The sequence below is a fragment of the Indicator indicator genome, chromosome 20 (assembly GCF_027791375.1).
Source record: "Indicator indicator isolate 239-I01 chromosome 20, UM_Iind_1.1, whole genome shotgun sequence".
NCBI lineage: Eukaryota > Metazoa > Chordata > Aves > Piciformes > Indicatoridae > Indicator > Indicator indicator.
Window position 1 is genome coordinate 353,450 of NC_072029.1, and position 12,357 is coordinate 365,806.

The 12,357-nt window shown below is 44.1% G+C and overlaps 1 protein-coding gene across 1 annotated transcript in view; it reads right to left on the minus strand.

Moving 5' to 3' along the window:
• Nucleotides 1-12,357, minus strand: part of DIP2C (disco interacting protein 2 homolog C) — a 235,832-nt gene that overhangs the window by 90,392 nt on the left and 133,083 nt on the right. The window contains exon 4 of the mRNA XM_054389931.1: nucleotides 8,140-8,250. Within this exon, the coding sequence (XP_054245906.1) occupies nucleotides 8,140-8,250 (111 nt within the window). The remainder of the gene's footprint in view (nucleotides 1-8,139; nucleotides 8,251-12,357) is intronic.

Below are 12,357 nucleotides of genomic sequence, written 5' to 3' on the forward strand. Positions count from 1 at the left end.
TCTACCTTAGTTTTCAGCAGCATCAGACCTGTCCTGGCCCACACGCAAGCAGAGTGACAACAGAGTGTGCTTTGGACAACAGCATGATACTTTTACATGATGCCTTTTTTGGCAGCCAAGTTTATTTTTAAGTCAAGAAATTAGACTTGCTGCAGGAGTTGTGCACTGATAGAATCAAGACGGCAGAAGCCTGCTTCTATCTGTGTTTCAGAAAAAAAATATTACTTCTGTTGTTTTTGCTTGAATCTTCAGTTTCCCAGTAATTGCCAAGCCTTGATGCCCAATCCCCAGCTGTTTAAGATACACAAACATGGAAAACCAAGCTGATGCCTGATTTTTATTGTACGGATGTAGAATTATCTCACAGTCCCTATCATTATGTGCAGCCTGGTTTTCCAGTCCTCAAGTTCTTCCATCTATCCTTTTAGGGGACTTAACCCTGAAATAATAAAACTGCTGGGAGACATATCCACATGTGATCCAAATTAACCTCTTTCACCTTTTGTTTCATGTAATTCCTCTCTGCTGAGATATTTTTGTCTTTTTTAACCCTTGGAAAGAATCTTTCTTCCTCGCTTTACCAGCCAGTTCCCAACAGCTTCAGAGTTATTACAGGGAGGAAACCGACACTGTGGGAGGAGAGCTGCCCCAAGCCCTCCTGAACTGTCGAAGCTGAATTTTGGCTGAAAATAGATAGGCAATACTAAGTATAGCAACAGTAAGGGCTGCAGTTATGCAGAGCAAAGGTTAGCAATTGCTGCCTTACAGGAAACTAGCAGCTGAATGCATGAAAGTTGCTTATGAGTTTAATCAGACCTTTGCTGGAGCTACCATGGAAACGAAGGATACACTGAGAATTCATTTCCTAATGTGTGGTCTAAATACCCTGAGTAGAGATAATTTGTTAGCTACATCTATAGAAAATGCAATCAGGACATACTAAACAGGCTGAGACACAGTAAATGTGATGTCAGCAGAACAGATTAGAGATAGGGTTTGTCTTTTGATTGTTCTGGGCTGACAGCACTGACTTGTTTTCAGACAGATAGAGGGCAAGTGATTTACACAGTGCTGTGTTTCCCTAACATGGATCAGTTCCTGGCAAATCACCTCCCCCTGGGGAATGTAACACCGGCTCTGTGTGATTCGTGATGCTGTAACGCAGCAGCTGTCTCAGAATCATTTCCCCATCTCTTTGGGTGTCAAGACAGGAAAGCACAGAGCCCAGCCAGTGTGACACCTAACTTTTCTGCAACTGCAAGCAGGTGTGCTGTTACCCCCGGTCACACGCGACGAGGGCCCCACTGAACGCGAGCACACCTGCTCCAAGGGCTGAGACAGAAATTAACACTGCACACAACGAATCACGTGTCAGGTTCAGCCTTTGGGGTGGTCAAACCATACGTACTGGGTCTCTGCTTTTACTAGGGAGTTTTGGGGTTCAGGGATGCATGGATACACAGAGGAAAGTTCTACTGTCTTCATGAAATTGGGGCCAAATTTTATTAACCTGCAAGACTCTGACAATGCAAAGTCAGCTGTTCAGAAGAGACCTGCATGCTGCTGAATGTGCCCCTGAAAAGGTCTGGCTGTTCTAGGATGCTGCAGCCAACGAACTCCAGTGGTGCAGAAAACCAGTCTGTGCGCTCTGCAGAAGGCTGAGCTGCTGTGCCACTGCTCAGCTTCTGATGAGTACTTCCTGGGCATCTTCTGTCCACCTCTTGGTGCACACGTGAAGAAGCTAACGGCCTATATCCTTGCGTGCTCAGAAAGCTCAGCTCGAGGAAGGAAAGCATGGCTGCCATCTCCTCCTTTGGATGGCAGCAGCAATAATCCATAATTCTGTGTTGAAGAAAGGTAGAAACAGAGGGCACAAACACAGAAGAGTGAACTCCTTATGACTCCACTGCTAGTTTTGCTGAAAGGCATAGTTGTGGCTTTACTTTGGATGCTTCAGATATTACACTAAAACCTGAAGTGTTTTTTCTCTATATTAATTCTACTCATAAGTGAAATAAAAAAGCAACATGCAGGCCTCTAACTAATAAGCTCCATCCTTCCATTTGTTTATTATCTCATCTGTAATGCAATCTTGAAGCCAGCTTCACACAGTGACTTCATCTCAGGCCCCTTCATTATGCGATGTGAAGTAAATCAACTTTCTATTTGTTTCTCCCTGGAGATCCTTGAGCAATTTTTCCTTGAGAGTTCTGCAATTATCCTTACAAACCTTTCTGCTGGGTCAAAACAAAGATGTGGTCATATAAATTATATCTTTGCATAAGTTTTTCTTGATCTTTTTGCCCTGGTTGCATTGCAGCTTGAAACTGAATTTGAAAGTAAAATAAATCAAGTAGGAGATCAATTAATTGGTAAGCGTGTCTACAGCCACCTTAACTGATTCAGCTTAACCCTTCCAAAGAGCCCTGAAGATGAGCCAGCTTAATACCTATATGCAGTCTCCTCTTGCTACATAGCACATTGATCACATTTTTCTTTCTCCTTATTGTTTGGAGGAACATTAAATGATAAGGATTCAATAAAAATGATTCCTCAAATCTTCCCATTCCAGCCTTTCCTCTATTGCATACTACAACTCTTACATTCTCATTGAGTAACTATTTTTTGTCATTTCTGGCAAGATGCAGAACGAGATCTTGAATCACCTTTCAAAGCTCTAGAGCAGAGCAGCTCAGCTACCTAGGGGCTGGTGCCAGCTCCTCTAGGATTTTGGTCTACAGGGGATGTTCTTTCATTGCTAGCTCTCTTATTCCAAATGCTCCTCAAACCCAGGCTAGGATGATTTGTTTTGAAGCTCAATGATTCCATGCTCCGTATAAACTGTTCAGTCTTTTCCCTACTGAACCACAGTGTGGGAAAGGTAACAAAGAATCTGAGCCAGGAGAGTCGTCATCAGGGTTAGTTTTGGCAATATCTCCAAAACTATCCTATATTAAGACATCTTTTAAAAGGAAGGCTGCATGCTCTTGGAAAAGGAGCTGTGCTCTGCAGTGGTGGGGATCTCTGGGGCAGGGGCTGGCAACCCTCCAAGAATGGTGTGCCAGACGGATTTTTTTCTTTCTCATCTTTGGAAGTTAAACATCCTCACAGAAGTAGTCCCTGACAAGAACCACGTTACCAGCAGCAGCCTTCTCTGTGCTACCAGCTGAGAGATGCTGACTCCACGTATGGTATTTCTCAAAACACTCCATTTCTCTTCTCCCAGCTCTACCCTCCTCCACCACTGTGCATTTTAAAATCTGTCCATATAATTTCCATAGCACATCTGCTCTTGTTTGATGCTCTTTGCTCTAAGACCTCAGAGACACAGGCAGTGCAATTTCATTTATGCTGCTACTTCCAGCATCATTTCTGACATCTGGAAAATTCCGGGCATAGACCTCACTGGTCTCATTTTATCAGGGTGTTACACTTGGTCCAGGCAGTGTGGAACACTGGTGATCCTCAAGGCCTCTTGGAGACCTCACAAGAAGGGCCAACCCGTCTGTCATACTCTCATCTCACTGGAGGAGAATTCTACAGCAGAAACGACAGAGGCAAGAGCCTCACTCCTAACACACACACATGCCATTTGACCAGATTACACCTCCCTCTTCACCACTTCATGCTGCTTTAATTTTTGTTGGTGCATACCTGGCACATGAGAAGTTTTCAGCATTGGGGTGGAGAACTAATGCTTTTTTGTGTTGGTGTAATTTAAAGGCCACAGCAGTGGAAGCTGCTGTGGCTGGGATGTCTCATTTCTCCACGTGCTGAAGGCTCAGCTGAGGGATGGTAATGTGCTTGTTCTCTGGAGAGCAGTTAGAAGAGGTGTTGAAGGTCTCTAAAGGAAAATTGCTCTCTGAACCTGGGAGGCCACAACTGCCTGAGAGATCCAGATGTGGAGGATATCTGTGGGAGGCCCTGCCCGGCTTGTCCAGGGGGAATTTGTTTAGGCAGTGCCACAGCAATGCTCGCTGCTGTACTGTGCTGCAGACTTTATGTGGCACTAGAGCCCAGCTCTGCTTCTGGCCACAACAGCCACAGGCAAGGGGCCAAGCTCTAGCAGCAGCACCACTGCAGGGAGGGGTTACAGAACATGTTCAAGCACCAGATCAGCACACTGTTCTTCCAAACGCAGGGCAGCCCATAGGAAGATATTTTAAATAATGGTGGCAGAAGCTTCAGGTCCTTCTCCGAGGGATTTCAATGTCAGGAGGAGCAGAAGGCAGCTAACAGGGAGCAAACATGCCCCGTGACTGTACGGAAGACATGCAGGGCTAACATCCTCCACAACTAGAGGTCCCTGCTCATTGTAGGGTGCTGGACCAGATGGCCTTTAAACGTCCATTCCAGCCCAAATCATTCCACAATTCTATGATAGCACTGCAAAGGCGAAGCCATTTAGGCTACCTACTGGTTTATTCCACCATGTAACTCCTTATCTAAACGAACTATACCCAATCCAAGGATTTGCAGCTTCCAAAAGTACCTGAGAAGCCCAGTTTCTGAACTGCACTAAGGAAACAAAGACTTATGTGCAACTGCAGGTCCATCTACATGACCATTATTAACTACATGCTCCAGTCTGTGCCAGATTTTCCAGTCACATCACTTGAGCTGGATCGAGCTGAAATCTTTCACATACAGAGGCTGAACTAAAGTGCAAGCCAGTTTTCAGGTGACTGGGTTTTCTTGCCTGAAAAGCCACTGGTCAAAAGGCCTCATGGCAAAAGCAACTGATCGGGCCTCCGATGTACAGCAACATCTGGCTTCCACCTCATCTTGATTCCCCAGATAATGCTTTATAGTACAGGGCACCAGCTAAGGAATAGCAGCTGCTAAGAGAAAAACATTGCTGTGATCTACATGTGGCAAACCTTTGCAAACACTGCTTCTTAGGGAGTAAATGCTAAGAGAATTTTTGTCTTCAGTAGTAAACAAATAAAACATGGTTTTTAATTAATGTCAGCTAACCTAGCTGCCACAATTGTATAAAGCAAGTGATATATCTTAGCCATGCACTGATTCAGTTACTACACTTCTAGCATTATCTATTTCTTTAGACATCTGATAAATGATCAAGATAGCTGACATTTTCAAACAGGATGATTTCAGGATCCTTTCCTGTAGAAAAGAAGCAGCCAGGAAATTTTAAACTTTTTCAGAATTAGACTAAATTCCCATTGTAGACTGAATTCTAAAATCAAATTACCTTAAACCACAAAATGTGCCAGGAATATATATGGGAAAAAAAAAGTTTCCATAAACTCAGAGCCCATTTTATTTAGAGCAAAAAAGGCATGGAAATTAGCTTTTCAACATTACAGTGCTCAAGAATTCTGTTACAACATTAATGAAATAATAATAATAAAAAAGACTGAAGTGAGAAAATAGTTAGGGATTTAAAATGTCACAGTCTGACATTTCCCATAACATAAGAGCATGAGTTGAAGGTGATATTAGTGGCAGCAATGATTTTGAGTCCCAAAGAGAGTTCATTAAACAATCCTGGCTGACATCTGAATTTATGTAAAAAGCAAACGCATGGAAAGAGAGTTGGATGACTTTCAGGATGTTAGACTTCCAGTTAGGAAAACCATAGCAAAAAGAGACAGAAAAGGACTTTGATCAGAGCAGAGGATTGTTTGCAGATGTTAATTGAAATAAATTGTGCAAAAAAAATAAGGAAGGGAAATGTTTTCCTAGAAGTGAATTACATCTTGGTTAAAGACTCCACATTCATTTCGTCTTGGGCCTGTTCCAAGAGGATGTGCCTCTTGGCTTATTGTATAAGCAGCACTGAAAGTGGGTAACAGCTAGGATCCAATAATCACAACCTGATCAAAGCAGAAATGCTGAAGTACTAAGCACTGCAAAAGAACAAGTGAAACAAAGGCTTCTACCTGAAGCCAATCTGAATCTGAAGACAAGATAACCAGAAAGAAATATGACTGCCAAGTGACAAAGAGTCGTGGGACCAAAAAAGAGACTCCTGATCCCACAGAGGCAATGCATAGAAGAGGAGAACATCATTCAGGATAGGAACATTGCACTGTGTCTTAGCAAAGCTCCTCTGAAACTAAATTTGAAGATGACCTGACATATCTTCAAAATTTAAGCTGAAGTTTACATTTCCCTTCACTGACATTTGTTATTTTCTTCTGAGCAAGTGAAGATGCAGTCAGCAGCTGTTCAAGCCAACTTGCTGTCACCTGCTGAGGAGTCAAGGGAAGAATTCAAAGCCCTGCCAAAAGCCCCCACAATACTGTCAGCTTTCCAGTTCTAACACCAAGGACATTTTCAGAGCAGCACAGTCCTAACTCTCCTCAAAGAGAATCCTGCACTCATAAGTTTCTTGGCAGTGTGGGTTAATAGCTGGACTCAATGATCTTAAAGGTCTCCTCCAACCTAAATGATTCTAATGCTTCTCCCCATTCCTAAGGCAAGACCTTAAGAAACATTTCAGTGAACAAACACCTCCCTTTTAAGGCAGCAGGCAGTGACTGATGTGCAAGAGGCAGCAACCCAAGCTCAGAGCACTCCTGAGGTACCAGGAGAGGCACACGGAGAAGATGTGTATGATGTCTGCTCCCACCCATCCCCACACTGGCTCCACATCTTGGGTTAGAAACACCAAGCAGGGCTCCAGCAGATGACACACAGTCAAATGCATGCTGTTAGCAGAACAGCCCAGCAGAGGCACAGACTGGAGGTTTTAGGACCATGGATTTGCTAAACAATTCCAGGGAGTATATCTTCACCTGTTTAAAAGCATTGGGTAGAAATCAGATGATTTTTAGGGTAATGTGGGGAAAGCTTCTAGGAGTTTAAATATTGAGGAATTATCACACAGCTCACACAACTGTTATTCAAAGACAGAGTGACAGCATCCACAGCATGAACCCAAGGGGAGTTTTCACATTCATCAGAACAGTCTGGACTTAGAAGGACTTGCTCTGCCAACACTTAGCACTTCCTTTTTCCTTTCAATGGGACTGGCAAGCTCTTTAACTAATGGAATGAACCAGAGATACGTTACAAAAGGTTTAACACAAGAGTTCTCCATAATTTTCCAGCTGTGTCAGCACAGTGACTCTGACTGCATCCTGCATTTCTCAAGCACAATCCACAACTTGCACAGCTCTGCGTCCTCCACAACCATCAGTCACTGGCTCCTGACTCTCATTTCATTAGGGTCTATCTCTGCCTTATCTGTGCCAATGGCTGATGGCTCCTTTATTCTGCAGAGGTAGCAGAAGAAAACCAGCCTGTGGCCTCTGTCGCCTGCAAAGGTGGCTTATAATGCAGCAGTCCCTGAAGCAGTTGAAGCAACAGCTGAGCACACCTACCCTTCATCCAGTTAAGGTGTAGCATATGCAGCATGGCCTGACAAACCTAGGGAGTTTATAAACCCGTGATGACTATCCAGATCACTTCATATATGTAAGAACTGTTTCCAGGATTATTTGATGCACCACCTTCTCAGAGGCCAAAGTGAGGCTGACTGGCCTGTAGTTTCCTACTTCTTGCCATTGCTGAAGACAGGAATGAATCTTGCTTTCTTCCAGTCCTCAGGAGCTCCCTCTGACTGCCACAACCTTTCAAAGAACTGGGTCACCTCACAATGATGTTGGCATCCCACTGTGTCCCACAGATCTGTCCACGTTCAGTTTGTTCAAATGTTCCTTCTCCTGATCCTGCTTCATGGAAGCTAAGTTTTCTTGTTCAAGACTTTCCCACATGTCTCAGGGGCCTTGGATTCCTGAATACAAGTCGCACCAGTAGAGACCAAGGTAAAGAAGACATTAAGTATCTTGGCCTTTCCCATGCCCTTTGTCACTTGTTCCCATGCCCTATTCAGCAATGGGTCCACATCTTCCCAGCCTTCCTTTTGCTGCTGATGTGCTTGCAGAAGCCCTTCTTGCCCTGCACACTAATTGCCAGAGGCAATTTCAGATGTATTTTAGCTTTGTACCTGCACCTCTATGTGCCGGGCTGGTGTCTCTACCCGTACCACAATCATTCCCATGTATAGCTTCTACAGAGGCTTACAACAACATTCCTTTCAAAAAGCCAAGAACAGAAGCAGCTACTTCAATGTTTCATTGTAATTCTCTGGTCTCCAGCTCTACTCACCTGACCTGTAGCGCTCATCCCGTGACCCTGAGGACCTGCGGCGGTGGTATCGAGAGGAAGAGGAGGGAGTGACAGGTGTTCGGCGTTCCTGTGGCAGTGCCTGGTCCACCCCTGCAGCAATACAACAAAACAACAAGCTCATGCTGGTTGAGTTCCACAAGTTACCAGGGAATGGGAGTTCAGACCACACTAGGCACAGACAAACATTCAGTGGCCAAACCATGTCCCGTCACAGGTTACACAGCACTTGCCTCTGGTCAGATTTTCTGCTGTGGTTACTTCCCTGGTTCTCTCTAAGACAACCTTTGTTCCAGGACCACAGACTACATGAGAGGAGCAGGCAGCCAGTAAGATTAGCAGTGGGTTTCTGCCCCAAACAGGTGACCTTTCATAAAGCAGTAGCCAGGAAATAATTTAACATGCTAATAGATGCTTCCCTGCAGACTGGTTAGAAACAGCTCCCACGAAGAATTACATGAGTGATTATTATCTAAAACCTTCTGTGGCTGGATGATGTTTGCTAGTGACAACACAATACTGACCTATGGAAACAAAGTATTCTGTGGAAAGGGAACTACATGAATACCTACAAGCATTTTCAGCCAGAAAGCAAACAGCAATTGCTCAAAACCAGGCTAAAAATAATAATCTTTTCCAGCAAAACAACAAAAATAGCTCAGTCTTACAACAGATACCTGCAGCACCTAAGTATGTCAGGCCTAACCACACAGTATTTAAGATTCCAACCCTCTATTCATCCCTTTTATTTTTTAAATAGGTATTTTCTTTCAGGTTCCTTCAATGACAGTGGCAGCATAACAACAGCATTGTCTATAAACCCCTGAGAAACCAATGCTGCCTGACAGCTTCCAGAGAAGAGTGAAGAGGCTTCTGCAGGACAACTCCACCAGGCAACAGGAAAAGAAAGCAAACCTAAGCTGCAACAGTGCCAGAATAAGCTGCCCTGATCTCTTCCAGAGAAGGACTTGAGCAGCCAAGTCCAGTTCAGCCTAGAGCTAAAGAGCTAATGAAGCAGAGAGCTTCAGGCACTGCCATGCACAGGGCTAAAACCCAGTAGTACTCAAAGGAATTAAATTCTTTTTTTTCCTATCGTCTTTTATCTCTATAAAGATTTACACACTACACATAATTGTAAGGACAGAAGTAAAACCAGCCTCTTGCATTTAGCAGTAGGAAATACCTGTTGAAATTACTTACTCAGATTATTAAGAACTGAAATGGATGACTAAAAAGTTGTATTTGGAGATGCAAAAACAATGCTTGGCAGTAAGTTCTCTTATCCCTGTGTCTGTGTGAAATTTTTGAATCTAAAAAAGCTGCAGCGTCTAATTGACAAGAGATATTAGTAGACACAGGCTACATTTATTGTTCTAAAACTAACTTACAGTGTGTGTCCCATGAGAAGAGCTGCAGATGAACCCAGAAACTCCTACTGCTACACTTGGTTCTGATGTCAAACAACACACTTGCTTCAGACTGATCCTCTTTCCTTATTACAATCTCCATCTTGCCTTCAGCATTCCTTTGAAAGCTTTAGCTTTCAGTTCAAGCTTACCATGGCAGCTGGGGGCTTCTTTTTCCTCTCCATTATCCCAGTGATGTTGGACATCACAATACAGCTCCAATCTTCATGTGATATTTGATTTCCACTTTACACAGTCCCACAGTGACACAGTGCCGGTTGAAGATTCTTTTAGGAGCTTATGCAAAAATCCACATAGCAAACACATTCACCAACGTTCTGGTCACACTACACTGCAAACAGACTCAGGCAGCATTGTGAATCCCAGCAGTTTCTCATCTTACACAGCTCTTCCCATGCCTCCACTAGCTCTTCCCATGCTTCCACTGGCTCCAGCACAGGAGTTTTGTTTCACAGCCCTCAGTGGTGTATATCCTTTCCACCTTCCATGGCTCATGTCTGACTGAGACATCTCTGATCAATTTGTCTGACTTTTACACCAACATCTTCATGCTTCCTCCTACGTTCTTATATTTCAGAGATGGTTTCCATGAACTTCAACACCCCAACTAATGTATACTAAAAATATCCTCCCAAAAAAATCCATCATGCTGAGTGCTGGAACTGCTTCTCACATTACTAATTCCATGCTCTCATTTCTTCCCTTGCACCCATTTTTGGCCTTAGGGTGAAAAGTCATTGAAGGGAGAGTGTATTTTGAACAAGGTTTAATATGATGAGCTGATACTGCAGGGTAGGAAACAAAGGTGCCATCATCAATCCAAAGGATGTGTGGAACAGTAACTGGGCTCCTGGACAGCATGGCGAAAGCAAAGCCATAGCCATCAACTTTAAGCGATGGCAGGAAGAGGTGGTTCTCAGATGCTTTCAGAACTTCTCTTTTTACCAAAGTAAGCTCTGCAAGGCAACCATCCATTCAAACCAAAACGTTTTAAACCCCAAGACTAACTAAGCATTCATCTGCATGCAGATCTCTCATCTGTGCAACATCTGCCACACTGCTCTCAGAAACATCTCCGCGAATTGTGCAGCACAGGCGCTCTCCAGCCAGGCCTGTGCTCTCAATCCACACACATGGAGTGCTCCAGCATGGCTAGCCCTGGGTAAGGTCTTTAAGGATTAGGAAGGCAGATGTGGTAGGAAATCCTGCCGTTAATAACGGAGTACACAAGGAGGGTTTTTTGTCCAGATCCAGACCAAGCTTTGTTTTAACATTTTCTTGCAACCCAAGCAATGCTGCAATCTAAGTCATGTCTGTGAAAGAGAAAACGAAACTGCAATTGCCAAGCTTACTTTGAGTGCCCAAAGGGCTAGCTGCAGTAACAGGTGAAAGCAAACGTATGCACACACAGACATAGAAAAGTATGCAAATGGATGCATAGATTACAGATACATCTATCTATGTCATGTTAGTAACAGAGGCTACAGAAAATGGTCCCTGTAATTCTACAGAAAATTGTTTCTTCTTAGGACAAGGAGATCTCCTGCGCTAATGCATTGTTTCCTTTACACTGCATGGCTTCAAACCTCCCCCTGCTGCTGCTGGGGCTCTGGCAGCAGGAGGTGGAGTGCTCTGTCTCTGGGCATGTGAAAGGAGCAGCAGGTCTCTTTTAAACCCTGCATCACACAGATTTATTAGCCATAATAAATAAAGCGCTGGTGACTGGTCTGACAGTTACGCTACTAATAGAGCCGTGCTGTGGGTACTAGCGATGGGAAATTACAGAAAGTAACCTGGTGTAGACACAGCACTTGATTAAGAGAGAATGAACCACCCATGTCTAAGCAGTTAGAAGCAAAGCTTAATTGATAACAACATCTCTGTTCTGTGAATGAATAATCAAATTTCCTGGCAAAAGACTGCAAGCAAATTGGGCAAGTCCACAGCTTATGGGGGATGCAGGTAATTCAGTGACTTCTAGGGAGCCTTTCCTTTAGTAGTGTGCATGCAGCTCTCCACTTGTTACCTTACCAGAGCTGACTTAGCTAATCAAGATAATCTTCAAAAAGCTATTCTGAAATAAATGTCTCTAAGTCAGTAGTGACTCTGGCTGTCACAGCTCCTGAACAGAGGCAAAAGAGAAAGGTTGTGTCACAAGAGCTTGGGATCCACAGGCAGATGCCGAGGTCCAGACCCACTGAGATTTTTAGATGTCTGACATATGGGCAGGCTAAGAAGAGAAAAACTGCTCTGCACAGAGCATCTCCTGCCACAAGCTGACCTCCTGAAGATGAGGAAACAAAGCTGTACTTCTGTCTGCCTAAGCAGAACATGTGGGGATTGAATGGGACAGAACAAGGGGACTCCTCCTGCCCCTTCTCCCACTCACACTGCAGAATGCAGCGTATCTGCTCTGGACTCCTGGATGTTCAACAGCCTCTCTGGAACAGCACAAATGTCCTTTGCATATGAGCAGTCTCTGAAGCACCTGGATGTGTCAGACCTGCTGTCTGCCTGCAGGCATGCAACCTGCAGACGTGCAGCATGTCCAGCACATCCCCCAAGTGCCAGACTCACCGCATGTTTGCTGTGCAGCATGTATGGCAAGATACTCTCCGGGCTTATCCTGTCAAAATTAGAGTGCTTAAGAGTGGATTCCCACATCACCTGGTAGAGCATCAACCACATGGCTGCCCAGCTTCACCTTTCAAGAACCCCATTCCAGAAAAATAACAGCTTTTCCTTCCTGAAATGACAGCACCCCAACACATAT